The sequence below is a fragment of the Lethenteron reissneri genome, chromosome 43 (assembly GCF_015708825.2).
Source record: "Lethenteron reissneri isolate LAM-NWPU_2019-01 chromosome 43, ASM1570882v1, whole genome shotgun sequence".
Classification (NCBI taxonomy): domain Eukaryota; kingdom Metazoa; phylum Chordata; class Hyperoartia; order Petromyzontiformes; family Petromyzontidae; genus Lethenteron; species Lethenteron reissneri.
This window is the reverse complement of record NC_083821.1, coordinates 806,619-826,453: the sequence shown is the minus strand read 5'-3', so window position 1 is coordinate 826,453 and position 19,835 is coordinate 806,619. Positions and strand designations below refer to the sequence as shown.

Sequence of the window (19,835 nt, the reverse complement as noted above, 5' to 3'; positions counted from 1 at the left end):
AACTTGTGTGTCGAGATGCACAACTGGCACGGGCAGAATCCACCAAAGCATCCGTCTTCATATGACTCCCTCTGCTGCCTGGAGCCTTCTTTGCGTCGGGCAACGCCACCTGTAATTTATTGAGCCCGGGGCTAATTGCCGGTACATTATTGGACAAATGGGAGAGTAATGATGCTAGCGCATGGGCCCGTCGCATTAATTTGAGTCCAGATGTCAATGCGCAAGCCACGATTACTGCCACCGAGAACAAATTGACACCTCCGCCACGGGTGGGACTATAACGGAGACGGGGCTCATTGGGCGCAGGACCCACTCGCACATGTACATGGCCTTCCCACGCAAGCTGAGTGTGGGGGGGGGGGCACCGTTAGAAAGCACAAACGGAGACAAACAGCAGCCTTTGGCGGGCAAAGCCACAAGAACGATATTCGCACGACTGTGCCCGCATTTGCGTAAACATCGGTCCTTCCACCTTCAAGGAAGCGGCAATCTTATTCAAACCCTGGCCTGTGTCCTGGCAAGATGAATTACCATTCTGAGAATTCAGTAGGGGGAATGGGAGATGCTTAAGCCTTGGTGAGGCAGGCTACAAGACAATTACTGAACGCAGCCGACTGGAATGGAGACTGCAATGGGGCTTATGCAGCTCATGGTTGCTGAGGCTACACGATGCAAACTGCGAGACATGTATTTTATAATGGGATGTGTTTACTTTCGGATGCAGTATTTATTTAGTTTTTCTTGAACCGATACGAGTATTTTCCGTTGATTTTAATGGTTTCACCACGCGTGTAAAGCACGTATTTTGTTAATGTATTATACTAACTTTCAGCCCTTTGCAAATCCACGGATTAATGGTCTCCATCCATCCATAATAGTTGTGGTGTTTTATTTTATCATACCTCACCACAACGGTAAATAAAAAAAAATATCCCAAAGTGCATCTGCCGTCGGCGACATGAAGCCGTGGAGGGCGCGACGGCTCTCCGGCAGCGGACCACGTGCTCACCAGGCTCCTCCCTCTGGCTCTCGCGAGGCTTCACGCGAACGCATGCACGTGGCCTGTTGACTCCCTCTGCCATTCGAAGGTGAAAGGACGCCTTGGTCAGAGTGCGGGCTGGTCAAGCACAGGGCCCAGAGTCTGTTCAAAAACCAACTCCCCACTGATGTTAGCAATGGTCAGGAATGAAACTCGCGTCAAACGAGTTTCATTCCTGAGACGCTGGACTCTTGATATGCAAATTATTTTGTCGAGGCGCCCTTCCCACCTTCCAACCCAGCTTAAATATATGCTCCAAGCGTGGTGGTGTTTCATTCAGACGCTGTCACCCCGACAGACCTGGTCTTCACCTGAGGACGGCTGCTTGCGTTGTGGCCGAAATGTCGTGAGAATTATTTTATTGTCTTATTTTATTATTTATTATTTCCCTTCTACGTGACTTTACCGAAAGAACCAAGAAGAGGAAGTCGCGTCAAGCAGTCTTACGTGCAGTGCGCAAACCACGTCACCTCTGGTCGTCTACCCCATGTACTAATTTACCAATTTCAAATTAATTGAAAACATGAAGCATTGAAACTTCAATGTGTTAATAAAAGAAATAATACGAGAGCTTCACAGTGTACACGTCACCAGTGTACACAGAACCGGGTGGTGGTGGTGGTGGATATGCACGTGGCCTCGAGTGCAGCACGGTGGAGGTGTGAAGCCATACCTGGCTCACCAGAAGGCAATACAGCAAGTGGACAAAATGCCATCCGTTTCCATCTGTTAGGGGATTGAGTGTTGCCCCCTTGCATGCGTGGGTTTTCTCTGGATGCTCTGGTTTCCTCTCACACGTATGAACACTCATCATCAAATGGCTGAAAACATTTAAAATAGAAATCCAATTCAAATCCTTCCTGAAAAAAGGAGTTATATGACTCAGTGTGGCTTTTCTGTAAAATCACAAGCACTCACTTTCACGAGCAAAGCGATCACGCTCGCGATCGCCACCGCTTCGCCAACGTTCACTACGGAGTTGAGCCGAGTGAACCCACGACAAATACAAGGGCGACAATCTCCACTTTGTTTACAAATACAGATTTATTTAATGCTCCACAAAATGAATTGCAAAAAAAAAGGGATCAGCTTTCGGCATGTCAGCTCTCTCTCGTCGTCACTTTAAACTGGCCTTGCAAACAGGTGACAATAAATACTCGACGTGCGGGGCATCCGTATGTACACATCTTTCCGCGGGGTCTGCTGCCCAGTCTTTGGCTTGGCCTGCACGGTCCCCCGGGGCGCCGCCCCTCCTCCTCGCCCCCGCCCCTCCTCCTCGCCCCCGCACTCCGAGAGGCTCCACGGCGCCGTCATCGCCCTCTCAGCGTTGGGCACGTGCGCCGAGCGATGCAAATTCACGCGGAGTCTCGCGATCCCTGTACCTCTCTGCCGTGCACTACCGTCATCGGTGCCCCGCTCCCCTAGGGAGACGCTGGACTGCGCCGCCATCGTTGGCATCCGTCGCGTGCAGCCACTTCCGATCTTGCGCCGTTGTGTTGGCTGGCGCCGTCTTCAAGATCGCAAGCGAAACCCACGAACGCCACAACCGCGATTCCGCACGGAAACACCGCGCGTGCGCTCACAGTCGTAAACTCGCACGCAAACTGCGCGCGCCCGTACATACTCATATTCAAAGGTCAAACCCCAGGACTGATGAAAAGCACTGAAAATAGGAGGCCCGGCAAAGGGCCGCACAACTCGTCAATTAAACAAGCTTCCTTTGGGCCGACGCGGTGTGTTTGGGCGACGCAGCAATGATGCATAAAGGTTGGAATTGTACTCTTTATACTCTTTGGTTCTTTCGGTAAAGTCACGTAAGGTAGAATTAAATCAATCACGACGTTTCGATCGCAACACAAGCAATCGTCATCAGGTTTTCCACTTGATGAGGATTGCTTGTGTATTTCTACCCACGTGACCTTACCGAAAGAACCAAAGAGTATGGATTCCTGCAATCACGAAAGCTTAAAATCAAAATTGTACTATTTACTTTGATATATAAATAAATCCAGCACATTATCTAAAGACCTGTGGTGTTTGGTGTAAGCGTACCAAACATCTGTTAAAACCACAGTTTGAACAAATGGAGGGCTGGTAGGAAGTGGGAAAAAATTGTCAGTGAGTGAAGTCCAGGGCCTTCAAGAGGGGGAGGCAGGGGGGCGAAAGGGAAAACTTTCCCCAGGCCTCACGTAATTGAAGGCCCCACAACCAGCTCGTGGATGGTGGAACAAGGGCCTCCAGGGACCTCTCGTCGGCCCTGGTGAAGGTCCGCTGAAAGCTCGGTCTCTACGAGACAGAGGCAATGGCAGTGTGTGTGTGCTCACCGGCACCCCCGTCACCCAAGCCATTGTGTCCGTAGACGTGAACACGAGTTTGTTCGAGGTGCAGAGAAGATCGCTACTCGCGCTCTGTAACCGTATGCGAAGCAACATAGGACGTGCGTGTGCTTCCCAGACGCCTTGCAATAATACACGAGGCTGACTTCACGTTGCACGATTTTACTTTAACGCAGAAGAGGATCGGGCCCAACGACGAACGGGTGAGCGAGCAAGCTGCTGCCCTAGTATTCGAACAGCACTGCGAGCGAATAATGAGAGAGCTTGGATTAGTAAGCGCCCACAGCATCTGAAAGGTAGCACGACTTCGTACCGTTTGAGCGACGGCATTCTGACGCAGTTCTCCAAACTGTCATTGTTTTGTTTTGTCGCTCGCTCCACGTGGGCCGGCAAACGGCGAGCACCGGCACGTTCGGTGCCGTAGCAACGTCACGCGAGCGGGCGGACGGACCCCGCGCACCTCGGCAGTCGCAACAACGGCCAACGCGAACCACAACCCTCCCCCCCCCCCGACTCGTCGGTGATCCGCGTAGAGGCCTGCTGCCCCCCCCCCCCTCTCGCATTGTGGCGGACAAGACGCGGGACGGGACGGCGGCGTACACGCCCGGCCGGCCTCAACTGCGGGGCCGGCCGCTACGGGCTCGAGCGTAGGGTTCAGCGGCGCGCGCGTTCGTTCGGCTCGCAGACCCACGGACACCACAATCATCTCACGACTTGACGCTGTCAAGCAGCACTCCGTAGATTTAAAAAAATACAAATATCCAGGCATTTTCTCACACCGAAGCTCGCCCCGTTATGTCACAATCCACTCGAAAAATACCGTTTTAGTTTATATCATCTGCAAGTATATTAACATTCAGCACTGCGTCTAGATAGCATTATTTAAATTACATTTCGCTGCATTGTTTCTTCAAGCGTAAGGATTCGAAATTCAAAATAATTAAGTCGCTCGGTGTACGCGTGGAGGTCTAAAAGACTTGGCAACCAAAGTCAAGGAAAATAAAATCTTACGGTACAAAAACACGTCCAACTCAAATCACAAATGCCAAGCAAATATACGGGAAAAACCCCCAACTTTTTTCCCCCCACTGCATATTAAACGCCTATGCCTCAAACAACATCAATATACGCAACAGTTAGTGCAAATGTATTAAAACGGACAGTTAAATTCCAAAGGGCAAGGTCATGATGCGGGGAGGGGTTGGGGCACCTACAGAAGCGGCAGCGAGACGCGAGTGAGCGAGCGAGCAGCTGAGCTCCCGCGGCCACTCTCGTGGTGCAGTGCCGAGAGCGAGGAGACGCGGCTCATCGACGCCTCTCTCCCCCTCCCTCCTTCCCTCCCCACCTGCCCCTTCCATCTTCACTCTTCGTCTCTCCCCTCTCCCGTCTCGCCTGGCTCTCAAGTTCTCCGGCTGTCCGCGGACCTCCCCCCTCCTCTACCGCCCGCTGCTGCTCCTCCTCATAACCTCTGCGCTCCGCCGGCTCTCATTTGCTCGAAGTCTTACTCGCTCGCGCTCCATCTCAAATCCCCGCTCCGCGCCGCTTTCCCTTCACCCCTGACCCCTCACTCGCGCTGCACCCCCCCCCCCCCCAGTCCACCGCCTCGCTCCCCTCCCCCGCTGGAGACGCGGGGACCGCGTGGGAGCGCGACAGGGTCCCCTCGGCTGTGCTGGACGGGGACGCGGGTGGCTGCAGAGAGACAGCGAGTCTCCACTCTACGGCTGGAACTGGCTCAGGAACTCCAGCGCCGTGTCGTAGCAGAAGCGGTATTGCTCCTGTGGACAGAAGAACAACAGCAGCACGCATCACACGCCTGCAAGGCGGCAACCTCGAGACTGGCACATAGCGTATGTTCCTGATCAGATCTGCCGTGGTGTGAACGGTAGCACAGAGGACCTGCAGTTCAGGGGTCCGCTGGTTGGATTCCATCGACTGTCACGGCGGTCTTAAAACAATTATGGGACAAGTTTCTTTAATGTCCCCACCTCTGTCCACCAAGCGGTATAAATGGGCACACCATGGTTCTTCTGTGACCCACGGGTTGTCTGTAGTGAAGTCACGTGCGGTCACTCCCACCTCTGCCAGCACGTGTGATCAGCGTGGAGGAGTAGGGAAAATACCCTCTACAGCTCCATTTAGTGGAGGCCCTTCCACCAGCAGTGGTGTGAGCGAGCAATTGCAGGGCTGCGCCCTTGCTCTTACCCTCTCAGTGGGGCTGCTATAATAGACTGGACTCATTATTCAAATGTAGGTTTCAGAATCAAAATCTGAATATTTATTTACGCTGCAGGAGGAATCCCACGAGCTATAAAGCTCTTTTTCACAGATGTCCAGTAAACATGGCCGGTGTCCGCATTGAGCATTTCTTCCGTCAACGTTTCACCATGCGCTACTGCAGACATCCTCAGCAGTTGAATCGAGAGAGGAAATGCCCAATACAGAAAACCACAACTCGTATTTCAAGTAGCTGCTAAAAAAATAACTCGCGTGAAATTCCTTACTTGCAAACATTTGCCTTAAAACAAACTCTACATGAGGTAGGCATCTTATAGTCCTACACCCCATTTCCACTGCACAGCTGAGCCATGCCGGAGCCGTACCGAGCTCGCTCGGCACGCGGCTCAGGAGGTGCCGGGTTGGTTTTCCACTGCAAAAGCCGAGCCGTGACACTGGGTGAGTCGGGGCACAAGCAGGTGACCACGATGGTGCGGTGCCCTCACGGTGTGCCGACTGACACCAACGTGTGGACCAAAATGATTAATTACCGGCCCTGGTCATGCTTGGCCCGAGCCACACTCAGACATCTTGCAAGGCCGGTTTTATGGTTTGCATCCGGCTCGGTTCAGCAGTGGAAAACCACTCGTACCGACAAGCCACTGTGCAGACTCGGCTCGGATGTGCGAGTGGGAAAAGAGGTGATGTCAGTCTGTTACCCGGTTTAAACAAAGGAGTGACCGACCGACACATAGCAGCAAGATGCACTTTTCCGAGCCAATTGTGAGCATCGCACCCCGCACTGCCACTCGCTTAAAGCACAACGGAGGCTTTCAGCCTCGATTACGGCTGTCAAGACGTCGTCCAGCTGAGAAACTGAAATTAGACACACACTTAAGCGTTTCCATTACTTTCACCCTTAACATCAATAAACTCTATGTGACATCATTAATACGTAAATGAGAAGCTTCAAACTAAGCCCAATAATAACTTGGTGTGGCTTCTGACTTCTATGTAAATATATATTTACACAAATACATTATTTTGGCCTCCTTTTGTAGACAATAAATTGACTCGGATTACAGTCCAATTTGATTTCAAATGCTCCTGCGATTGCCACCCGTTCCACATGCAAAGGAGCACACGCGTGTCAACGGCTTCTTATCAGTTTATAAATAAAGGAGCTGATTGACCGATCTAATTTGATTCCTGTTTATTGTCCTTAAGCCACCGGCATCACCGGCATCGATCGGCCTCTCGTAAACCGCGGTGGCCGTCGCGTCCCACGCCTGCTCGTAAACAAGCCGGCAGCCATCCAGCAGTGGAGAAGAGCCGTGTCCTCTCCTACCGCCGGAGTCAGGCCTGCGCAGGCCTGGAGCCGTTTCCCACGGTGTCGCAATGCGGCAATCTCCCCTGGCTCCCGCTCGGTCGCTCCACCTCCACGGCAGAAGTGTCCTCGGTCACACGTTGCCCTGCCCAAGCCCGTTCACGTTCATCAACTCAATGCGATCTATTGTTTAATGTGGCGCGGTGCAAACCGTCAGGCATATCACCGATGACTGCCCCAATACAGCACGCGTACTCTGGTGGAACAAGCCGACTCCCACTCAGCTACCACCTCGCATGCCTTGGAGTCGCTTACAATGTTAACAATACAATTGTAGCCTGCTGTTTTATTTTTTAATGCTATACAAACAAAGAAGTCAACGAGATGCCTCTAACCGGCTTGTGCTCTCTAAGTCATGTACCGCTTCCTGTCTCTTTGAGCGATGCCAAGCATGCACTTCTCTCTCCGTGCATTTTTGCAACATTTTCAGCTCACTGTTTTTTATGCACCACTGTTTTGCCAATGTCTATATTCATCACCCACATGCCAAAGCAGGTCATAGGCGGTGACTGAATATCTGCAATTGTGCCATGAACACCAAGAGCCAGATTGTCACACGTTGGGTGAGAGGATGAGTGTCACAAATTTGGAAAAACCGAGGGTGGCAGAAGGAAGGAAGCAATGGCATGGTGCATTGTCATCAAAGGCTCTGGCCACAATGACCCCTCGAGCTTCAATTATTTCAACCATTTTCCAGATGGGGCGGTGGCGTTTAATCCGTTCCTGGTGGTGTCTTTGTTGCGTAACCGCCGCGCTGAGATAGCCACTCAGCTCAGAATTTCACCCTTGTACACTTTGAAGTAGCCCACATGGCAGGTTTGTGACAATGCGTTTGTTAATATCATCATTCAGTGCCAATGCCCTTGTGTCCACAGTCCACAATTCTTTTGCCAATTTGCGTTTGAAGGTCACCCACTTAAATAGCCTTCACACAGACACAGACCAGTGCCTTCCACACTGCAGGGTCGCCAGGAGATAGCGGCAGATGGATGGACTATTGAGTCTGTCTGTGTGGAACTTTGAGAGACAGCTTTCTCCAGGCACTCTGGGGGCTTATGCTTTTTTGACCGTAAAAAATAAGTAAGCGGACTTGGTCAGGCAGGATATGTCACTGGATGGGACGATGGCCGGTGGTCAAGACTAACAACAGATTGGCAGCCAAAGGAGGGAACGCACCCAAAGGGCGATCGCTGTGGAGATGAAGCAATAGCATCGGCTCGTGCGCAGGTGCTGGATGAGATTGGGACATCGCCAGACTGAGACGGTGACAGCTTTTGGGAGACATTCATCCAGCAGTTACGATGATCACTCACAGATCTTGCCGCACATTAATCCAAACACTCGTTACAGTCGCGAGACTCGGCGAGGCTTTCCTGTCCAGGAAAGGGCATTAATTCACCTGGCCTCTGTTGGTTCCCACTCTCAAACTGGCTACACACTGGGAGTGATACGTTTCATTGGGTTTGATATTCATTTTACAAATGCATATACCGCATGTATGTTTGCGTACACGGTGTCATTGCCACGTATGTGTTAATGACACCCTGGACGCAGTTGCAAACGGGGTTTTCCATTACGAGGGATTTTGCAAGGGTGAAATATTTGGAGTAAAAATCCGAACGCTCCCGAAGGCGCGGCGAGCGGCGCGGTGTACGGCGAGCCGGATCGAGGTGGCTTTGGCGTCTATCTCCGACCCCGCATTTGTGGAGGTCCCATCGCCACCACCGGACCCTCTCTGCAAAGCTCAGCAACCTCTCCTCCTGCCTCTCTAGAGAGCTCAGCAACGTCTCCTCCTGCCTCTCTAGAGAGCTCAGCAACCTCTCCTCCTGTCTCTCTAGAGAGCTCAGCAAGCTCTCCTCCTGTCTCTCTAGAGAGCTCAGCAAGCTCTCCTCCTGTCTCTCTAGAGAGCTCAGCAAGCTCTCCTCCTGTCTCTCTAGAGAGCTCAGCAAGCTCTCCTCCTGTCTCTCTAGAGAGCTCAGCAACCTCTCCTCCTGTCTCTCTAGAGAGCTCAGCAAGCTCTCCTCCTGTCTCTCTAGAGAGCTCAGCAAGCTCTCCTCCTGTCTCTCTAGAGAGCTCAGCAAGCTCTCCTCCTGCCTCTCTAGAGAGCTCAGCAATCTCTCCTCCTGCCTCTCTAGAGAGCTCAGCAACCTCTCCTCCTGCCTCTCTAGAGAGCCCAGCAAGCTCTCCTCCTGTCTCTCTAGAGAGCTCAGCAAGCTCTCCTCCTGTCTCTCTAGAGAGCTCAGCAAGCTCTCCTCCTGTCTCTCTAGAGAGCTCAGCAAGCTCTCCTCCTGCCTCTCCTGCGCTTATATTTTTTTTTGGGGGGGGGGGGTGGTCTGCAGAGATCATTGCCAAATCAGCCGCGAAATGATCGTCCTCTCGAGATATCCCGCTGACACACTTACATCGTCTGTTGCCCGCGGCTGTCTTCATTACCTGGCTGACTATCGATGCCAATGGCACGGTGACAATGCAGAGCTCCCAGCACATCCCCTTGCTACTGGTGGCACAGCTCATCCATCATAACCCCCTCCAGCACCAAATGGAACTCAGACCTCCGTGTGCGTGCGTGCGTGCGTGCTTGCGCAGTTGCGTTGGTGACTGTGGGGAACGCTAGCAAGGTATGTATATATGTTGAACTTCTTTTGCGCTGTACATAGCCAACCATGCTAATGGGCGGTGCGGGGGAAGGACAACAAACTGAACACAAACAGAAGTTCTAACAGTGGTGATTTTCTGAGCCGTCCGCGGCCTCAACCTTAAGCTGACTCAGCCTTAAATCAGCAGCTGGTGCGACGTGTAAACATCAGCACTCGGGAGACAGAGTTGGCCGGAAGTGCTGGGGACCACACCACCCTCGCATGCACCGGGAAGACGATGATAGTCGCTCGCTGCAGCACTTGACCCAACACTCTGTATAGCCTACATGGGGATTCTTTGTCTTTGTGGTTATTAGACGACGTATTCCAGGCGTACTGGAGAAGCTGTAGCGTGTGCCCCCCTACCCTACAAGGGACTTAATACGTCAAAGCCGCTGGCACACACACACACGCACACACACACACGCACACACACACGCACACACACACACGCACACACACACACACACACAACAACAACAACAACCGCCATTCGCCACTAAGTGGCGGTGACGTCACCACGATGCTTGTGCCAGGCCAAGTGCACCTTGAGGCCACGTGAAGTGTCGAAAGCCCGCTGGCAGGAGGTCACGGGGCAGACCCAGGTGCCACTGGTCGACTGACCGAGATGACCGAGATGACTGGCTGATGCACCACCTGTGCCCCCTACTGTGCCAACTTGCTGTGCTTTAGCCACCCGGCGCTCCGCTCGTTGTTGTGAGCGTCGCTCCTCCGCCCTCCGTTGTTGTTGGAGGGCGACTGCCTCCAACTGCCCAGTAGCGTCCTTCACGAGCCTCCTCCACTGAGGCCGATCTTGACACCGCTGGTACCAGTCATCGGCAAGTCCACTCAGCTCCACGTCCTCCTGTACCACATCACTCCATCTCTTCTCCAGCCCGTGCCGCGCCCGTCTAGCCCCCTCGATCCGGCCGAACAAAAGCTGTTTAGGCATGCGGTGGCTGGGCATGCGGGCTACATGACCCAGCCAACGCAGCCTTGCCTGCCGGAGGAGCTCACTGATGGGACTTTGCCCAGATCTTTCAAGGATTTGTGAGCTCCTCACACAATCCAGCCTGGTTAAACCCAGGATGGATCGTAGGCAGGCCAGCCTAAATGTTTCCAACCGGCGAAGATGCTCCACCAGGGGGGTCCACGTCTCGCACACACACACACGCACGCACGTGCTCTTTATCCATGCCGCGTGATGCACTCCACCACCGTGTTTGCCCCACAGCAACATCATTTTTAGCCAAGCGATTAGCGCGTGTCTGTTCCGCTCGCTGAGCACCTCCACGGAAGCTTGAATTTGATTTCACACGGAGCCCCCTCGAATTTGCAACGGCGGTGCAGATGGGTTTTTATTATTCTCAATATCATCATCATGGCTCTTGCACACAGGCCCAAAGGTGGTCAGCAGTGTTCAGCACTACTGAGGGGACAATCGACCACAGTTTCGATGTTGCAATCGAAATGTATTCATACATCTCACAGCAGCGCAACACCTCGTGTTAGAAAACAGCCCACAGAAGTGGATATCACAGAGCTAACTCCAGATCCCTTCTGGTCCACACAGCACAGCATAGCACTTTTCCACCCATTATGCATGAGAGTAATGTTCATTGTATGACAGGCACCTACATTTAATTCCCAGAGGTGGAATTTCACCTAATTAAGCACAAAACCCAATTTAATGGGGTGAGGTTTATTGCGCAGTGACTGGGCTGAGGCCACCAGATCGCTGCGCTTGAGAAGCCGATTTTACCTACAGGCAGCCAAAACTGGGATTCGAACCCAAGTATGGGCCCAGCAGCCATCGCCCCTCACCCCGCGTCCACGGCCGCTGAGTGGCTCCGTGTTCGCACGCCCGCCCGCCACTCACCAGCGTCTCCACCATGTTGGGCTTGTTGTTGCGCAGCGTCTTGACGGCCGTGAACACGTCGGCCACGCTCTGACCCTTCACCATGTCGCACAGGATGCTGACGGCGCAGTACGTGCCGCTCTGACCGCCGCCGTTCCTGCCACGCACGCCAGGGTCACAGCCACGCACGCCAGGGTCACAGTCACTCTCCGTCCGCCGAAAGTCACGACGATCGTTCGTATCCCCTCCCGTGGTCCTCTCGGCTCGGTCCACCCAGACGCTTCCGACTGCCGGACGGCAGCACGGAATCCTTCGAGCCGGGCTCTTGCGGGGCTCACAGAGCGATGAGCTTGACGTCACGGCCAACTGAACCGCAACGTGGTCTGCCCCAGAGCCAATTTGCGCCACAGGGAATTGACGTTTGAGAAATATTTTTCATGCGTCCTGTGATACTCCCATTTTTGTGCCGATTTTTTTTTTTGCCTTTTACCATTGTGGTAACCCGGGTCAATCTTGCCAATGAGATTCCTCTATCCTGGTCCTCTTGAGTTCTCTCCCTGGTTACACAAAATCAACTTGAAACTGGAACCTATGGCTACACACAAACCCTCAATAAGACGGCATGCTTGTTTATGAAAGTCAATTCTCTAAGAGGTTAATGTCATATTCTTTGGGTCTGTCGGTACACAAGCACTTGTGTTGCGATCAAAACGTCGTAGTTTGTTGTTATTTTCTTTGGACCTATCTACGTGACTTTACCGAAAGACCAAAATAATATGAATTCCTGCAGTCATGAAAGCTTTAAGTCAAGACGTATATATGTCACTTGACATGCAAGGCATAATGGGAGGAACAATCCAATGGTCACGATCTCCTGTGTCGCAGTCTATAAATCACCTTGTGTGTAATATGACTCTTGCTCATGTCTCCAGCCTGCACACATTCCGGTCTGCTGAGTTTCGAGTCGATGTCATCACGAACGTTCCGTTCCCGCTCACGACTCACATTTATCCATCACTGCAAGCACGCAAGCCGCACCAATCGGGTACGAGGTGGATAGATTGTAGAAGTTTACAACAACAGCATATATTGAATTTTAGCACACCCATTCACTTCCGCCCAGAGTTTAATTTCAACCTCGAAAATATTTCTGACCCTGGCACGCAACATCCAATATACTGTACCTCTTTCGCTACTGTTGGGGCTGCTAGTCACGTGCCTAACTACGCCGTTCTGCCAGTGCCCTTGAAACTATTCGGTGAGAAATTAATCCCTGCTGCTGTCGCTGCAAGGACCTCTCATAGCGACAGAAGTGGGGTAAAGCGTGCGTGGACGTGTCGCTTCCCGCCATCGGTATTCCCATTCGGCAAGTAACCGGTTCCCCGGGCCTGCCCGAGGCAGCCTGAGGCTCCGTAACGCAGAGACGACGTGACATCGCCATCTCCTCTGCACCGCGACCGCACTCGTGCAGCGAGCTGCAGTTGCCATCTCGATGAGGTGCACAAAAAAACCCGGGACGCATCACGCAATTGAAGGATGTCTCCCAATATCAGACGTGGGGAGAATGGTGTGTAAGTGCGTCGCATTGAGCAGTGTTTTATCACGCAACCGACTGAAAACCGAGAATTTGAACGTTCTGTGGAAGGTCTTCAGATTTCCCCGGACAGCAGCAGCCACCTCAACAGAAGTGATCCGGGGGAAAACCTGGACGGGTGGCAACCCCACACTCCCACACCCCTCCTCGACAGCCAGTGAAAGGAACGCAGGCGAATTGTGAGTCACTGCGTCCTCGGTGCTGGTGCCAGGACACGGCTTCCTCCCGGCCGGCCAGGAGGGGGACGCGGGGTGCTCAAGCGCAGAGCCTCGGAGAAAGCGGCCGTTTACAACGACAACAAAAATGTTCCCACTCGATGATGGACGGCGAGGCGCGCCTCACAGGGTGCCGTGCTCACCCTCGCCTGATTGACATGGGAATGAATTATGCAAAATATAAAGGCCGAGCGAGCTTTTCATCAGCTCTCATAAATATTTCGAGAACATATAAATGTTGCACGCAGACTTTATGCTCGTAACTGTCCGCATTACAACGATGTATCAACGTCGTCTGTTTTGCAGCGTTTGCTTACGCCTGCGCATGTACGTACGGAGGTCTGGCCTCGACATAAACAGAGCGCCGGGTCAACAAAGAATGTGGAAGCTCTTGGAAGTAATCCACGGTAATGACCCTGTCACTCGTCAGCCGTGACTCGTTTGTTACGCGCGGTTTACGACGCATTCACAAATTTGGGAAAAAATCTGTAAAGTTTCCCTGCACTTGTAAATATTCAACGCCGCTCGCAGCTCTGAGATTTGGCAGCCACCCTCCGTGCCCAGCCCCTCTGGTCACCGCCATGCGGGCAGCGAGCAACTGCTCGCACAGGAGGAGGAGGCTTGCCACCTGTCTCAGGAGTGCCCTCTCTTTCAGGTAGCTGTCCTGGGAATGCCGTAAGTCTTCGCGGAAAACTTAGATTATATGTTTGTCAGTTCTATTAAAAAAATACACCACTCAGGAAAATCCATTTACTTGTAGACCTCGCCTGCTCAGATACTGGCAGATCGTTCTTCTTGTCCGTGACATGAGTTTTTTTCTAACTCAGAGGTTTCCATAATTGAGGACCAGACAGGCCTCTCTCAAACACCACAAGTGAGCAGCAGGGCCGGTTCCAGCTCCTCTCGGTACATGAATTTACCGCTAAGGAAAGTTAACTTTTGAATTAAAGCTTTCGTGACTGAAGGGATTCATATTCTTGGTTCTTTCGGTAAAGTCACGTAGAAGGTAAACAATAAAATAATAAAAATATAAAACAATAAAATTATCACGACGTTTCGACACTTGATGATGATTGCTTGTCTTACAGTCGATACGTCGTGATAATTTTATTGTTTTATATTTTTATTATTTTATTGTTTCCCTTCTACGTGACTTTACCGAAAGAACCAAAAATATGAAAGTGAACTTGCTTGGGCCAAAAGGGACATTCGGTGGTGCAGGGCCCACCCCGGCAGCCTGGCGGGCCACCACGTGTGAAGACACAATCTCAGTCACGGCTGTCGCTGCAAACGGCCCTTACAGTGACAGAAGTGACCACGATACGTCTCGGTTCCTTTGTACCCACAGAGGTAGCAGCCACACTCGCGAGCGATAACTCCCCACGGGCACGACGAGCCCGTTGGGGCCCTCAAGTGCGAGCGGTCGCACCGCGGCTCGTTAACCCCGTGGGGGGGGGGGGGGGGCGCAGCGCCGAGGGACCAACCCCTGCGCTGTGGATGAATCATCTTACTTGGGAGGAGTGGGCCGGGGGGTGGGGCGGCAGCCTACGTGGAACCAAGCGAGTGTCCCCCCCTGCCCACGCGCTCGCTGCTTTAATGAACGTGGCTTTGCAGAGGCCGCGTGCAAATTGGTGAGAACGCGATGCTGTGCACACACGATTTAGATGCAAATTCTGATTGAAAACTTTTCCGGCTTAAGGGGCAGGCAGTGTCAGAGTCAAGTCACCGTCACACCGCCGCGATATTACACGTGAGATTAAAGGTGCCGCGAGACAGTTTAGAAGGGGGATTGCAAATCCCGTCGATGGTCGGGCCGGAGCTCGCTCTGCAACACAGCTGTTAACGATGAGTAGTAAATCTCGCAAAATGATGTTTGCAAAGTGCGCAACTATTACATTACGCTGTGCCTGTGCTTGTAATTATGGGATTAGATTTTCCGGAACATTTCAGACCGTGTCACTCTAGTGAGTGCGTGTGTGTGAGCTCGTACGTTTGAGCATACGTGCATCTTAAGCGTGTGCGCGTGGAGCGGTGGCGTTGTGGTCAACGCGCTGCACCAGACACCCACGGGCTACCGTTCGTTGAGAATATCTGAGCTGGTTCCGAGCATCCCCTATGTCGACTCGGCCTTAAATACGTCTTGTTAACATCAGCACTGGGGGGAGACAAAGGCAGCCACGTCAACCCCCCTTGTTGCCGTGCCAGCCTGCTTTGGTGGTCCCTACCGGCTACTTGGCCAACGGTCTGTTGAAGGCTACACGGGGGATCTTTATCTCTGTGTGTGTACATGTCAGTGTGCATGTGAGTGGCTGTATTTTTATGCGTTTCTAGGAATGTATGCGCATTTATATGTAGCAAAGAATGCATGTGTGTGCGTGACTGAGAGTGCTTATGAATGTGTGTGTGGGGAGCGGTAGTGTAGCGGTTAGCGTGCTGGGCTACGAACCCGGCGACCAGAGTTCGATTCCCGCTCACGGCCAACACCAGTGGTGAGTATCTGAACCAGTCCTGGACCTCCCCGAGGCCGACTCAGCCTCAAATGAGTACCTGGTGTGATGTGTAAACATCGCCACTAGGGAGACAAGGGCGGCCACCCATCCCCTCGTGTGCTTTTCCGGCCTTCATAGGTGCTTTCTAACAGCACTTGTCCCAACCGTCTGTTAAGGCTATCTAGGGGATTTTTGTCTTTGTGCTTGCGTGAGAGTGTGTGTGTGTGAACATCACTTGAGCCCAGAGCCCTCCATTCTACAACAGCACCACAAACCGTGAGAACACGGACCGAGAGTAGTTCAGAGTAGCCGCCTCCTCTCAAAGCCATCTGTTCGAGGCGGACACGGGAAAGTGCCGATAAACATTGTGTCGCTGCATGAAACCAGAGGTGGATTGCGAGGGATCCGAGTCGATGACGCTGGTTACACTGTCGCTTGCGTAGCTACCGGAGCATCGCTGGTATTGATCCACCCTTTTCCGTACTAATGGAGCTGGCGTGCGTGAGTGCATGAGCGCAGCACTGACACGCCTGCAAATCTGTCACGGCCACTGACACGCTCTGCACTTCTGCAAGCCAATGCAATCCTTCGTCGGTGCCTGATGATGCAATTTTGTCATCGTCATCAACAAACGCCTAAAAAAATGCGGCCATGAAATGAAGTGCTGCGCATCCTCACAATATTTATACGCAACGGTTCAATGGTTATTTAAAACATGCTGACATACCGTCCCCTATGAAGCTCAATGTATGGCAGAACAACAACATCCTCTTGACTTTATCTCGGTGTGAACGACGGCTAATTGGAACGAGAAATCGGCCATTGCTCATCGAGAACCGTTTGACTTTCAGCTTCGTAAAAAATCGGCACCAGAGGCGGAACAAAAACATCAAAGGGCTTCATGTTGTGTTTTGCCGTCGCGTGCGGCCAACGATTTAACAGGATTCCCTGCAGATCATGCGGAGCAAGCAGAGTGTGCAGAACAGAGTAGGGGCCGTGGATGAACGTAAACGGAATGCCCGTGAGACGCTATTCTTCTCCTCGGTCAATCGTTCCCACTCTTGCGTGCGCTCGGCTGCTCAGATTTTTCTTTCTCCGTGAACTTCTTCTGTTGTGTGCCACTCCTCCAGCCCTCTCCACTACGCTCGCATCTCGTTTCACTGCATCCTCCCATCCCAGCCTCGGTCTCGGCCCTCCGCTCCTCATGGACTACACAACTGGCACCCTCATCTCGACATACGCTATGAACATGTGTAAATGCACATGTGCGCACGTTGTCCATACGTCGATGTTCACGGGTAGCAGTGGTGAGCGTACCGCGCCACAAACCTTGCAAACCCGAGTTCAATTACCGCTTGCGGCCAACATCGGTGATAAACATCTGAGATGGTTATGGGCCTCCCTTAGTTTGAAGCACCGAGCACGGTGTGTAAACATTATGTCTGGGGAGACAAGAGTGGCCCCAACGTGACACGCGGGGGATCGGTGTCTTGAACTGTGTGTGTGCGGCGCGTATCCTCACAGGCAGTGCACGAGCGTGCGGCCCTCCTCCTCGGCCAGCTGGTCCTGCCAGGCCCCGACGCGGCCCACCAGGCGCAGGAAGGAGGCGGGCGAGGTGGGCACGTCGCGGTGCGACGGCCAGCCCAGGTACTGGAAGTGTTGCACCTCGCGGTGCCCGTCCTGCGGCTGGGGCGACAGCGGAGACCGTTAGGCGACAGCCAACCACAAAGCTCCCTGCGACGAGCGGGAAGGTCGTCTGACGAAGCAAGCGTCACAGTCGGCCGCGGTCGATCGACCGCCAGGCGAAGTCCAACAAACAGACCGTTGGGGCGAGCACCTATGAAGGCCGGAACGGCACACGAAGGGGTGGGTGGCCAGCACCACGCACGGCCGCTATTGTTTCCCCCGTGGCAACGTTTTTACACATCGCACTAGGTACTCATTTGAGGCCGAGTCAACCTAGGGGAGGCCCAGGACCGGTTCAAATAATCGTCACTGGTGTTGGCTGTGAGCAGGAATCGAACTCGGGTTGCCTGGTTCATAGCGCAGCGCGCTAACCACGACACCACCGCTCCCCACAAGTCCAACATACGTACGTGATGCTCGACCCATTTTAAAATGTTTCCCAACATAATGAATTAACATTTGGATAATTACTCCAAACGAGTGAGTATATTGACCTCTATATAACCAGCAGTAATAATAATGATGCCAACGACATAACACTGTTTGCAGTTGTGCGCAATTCGTTTATTGCACACACACACATGCGCGCGTGCGGTAAACAGCTTGACTATTCACGGCTCCGCCGTCAGATTTAACGAGACATTTTAGAGGTCAGAGGCAACCAGCGGAGCTGTCGCCAACCCTGGCCCAGGCGCCATCGCATGCATATGTGGGAAATGGCAAGCGCTTTCTCAGTCGCTGAGCTGCTACAGATGACAAGAGCGGCTTCAATAAATAAAAACTCATTTCCAGGATGGCGACGCTGAAGCGTTGAGAGCACACGAATATAAAAATAAAATATATATATATACACGTCAAACTTTATTTTTTATTTTTTGCCCTGGCCACACAAATGTTAGAATGTCACTCAGGACCGATTTGAAATTGTAGCTGCTGAATAAATAAGACTTGCAATGTTAGATTAGATGCGAATGGCAAGTTGGCTTTGAACGCCGTGCATTCAAAGTAAAAGAAAAAATATTCCTGTAAGTGGCAGGAGTCACCAGCGTGAGACTCAAAAGGAAATAAATTATGGAAAATTTCACCTTCGGAGCAAGATTAAGCAATCGCATTACCGTCTGCGTAATTGACAACGAACAGTGAGTGCATTGTCAGATTTAACGACCCTGAAATTAATAACTGTGCGCTCTCCCCCCTCCCCATATGATTAGCAAAATTGCTCCCGGTTCCTAAAAATAAAATACAAAACATGCCACTTTCTCGAACCGAATTCACAAACAAAGCACACAGACGGAAAAATAGCGCGAGCATCTCATGAAGTGTCATCATCGCCCCCCCCCCCCTGGTCCCATTGCACGTCGCGGGCTCGCCGGCGTTCGCCCGGGGCGTGGTCCCGTCGCATTTACCCTGGAGACGTTGCAGATGCGGAATATCCGCGAGATGATGTCCACGTCCTTGCAAGCGGACAGGATCTCCACCTGCACGGGGCCGTACTGCAGCATTCCCTCCTCGGGCCAGTACTGCGGGAAAGTCTGTCGGCAGAGAAACAGCCCCCTCTTAGGCAAGCGGCGGTGCCGGGCACGGGACAAAGCAAAGCAAAAGGGCAGGGTTCTGAAGGAAGTCGAGGACCTTCGCATATGTAAAAAAATCGGGATGTACAAAATATCAGCTAAACATCAAATCCTAATGAACATAACGAGATCATCAACATGCAACCCCAATCGATCTGTTAACTCTCTTGTCTGATTATCTATTCTCTCATCTTACTACATCTCTGTTGTTGTCTATATTTCTCTCGTCTCGGTAGATATCCACGTCTCCCCTGTGTATCTCTTCTGTCACCCCACTAGGAATTTATTAATTGAAAAGGAGGAGCCCTGAAAAAAAATGTTTCTGCTTAGGGCCTCCATTGGGCCGGCTCCAGCACTGCGGTTACAGCGTCGAGCGGAATACGCCAGTGACAGATATTAGAGCTGTCTGCTCATTCAAAACACAGCTTTCCGGGGGAACTCAGGTCCCAGTAAAAAAAAAAGTCAATTTCAGCCACAACTCTTTGGGGGATTATTTATTTTTCTTCCACAGAATATATTACAATATACACGGGGCAGGCCAGGAGACAATTAGTCGCCAGATGGGATCGGCGCCCTGTGGAATTGGTCGCGGTGGTTAGCGGCAACCCAGGGCTCAGGGCGGTGTCATCTCTGCAGCGCCAGGGGGGATGGGAGACGCGGGGCAACGCGCAGTGGCGACAGATAACAAATAAAAAGTTAAAATCTCGCAGTCCTCCGGAATTGACGGTGCAGCACTTGCGCTGTACCAGCACCGGTGATACCAATTACCCACGCGCCACCACGCTCCGCGCTGAACCCTTCGCGTGTGCT

General features: G+C 52.4%; 1 protein-coding gene across 1 annotated transcript in view; it reads right to left on the bottom strand.

Annotated features, from left to right (window-relative positions):
- Positions 1-3,921: 3,921 nt before the first annotated feature.
- Positions 3,922-19,835, bottom strand: part of LOC133353379 (receptor-type tyrosine-protein phosphatase kappa-like) — a 189,203-nt gene continuing 173,289 nt past the window's right edge. Inside the window, 4 exon segments of the mRNA XM_061569582.1 lie at positions 3,922-5,150; positions 11,492-11,627; positions 17,291-17,454; positions 18,861-18,986. Coding sequence (XP_061425566.1) covers positions 5,091-5,150; positions 11,492-11,627; positions 17,291-17,454; positions 18,861-18,986 — 486 coding nt within the window. The 3' untranslated portion in view covers positions 3,922-5,090.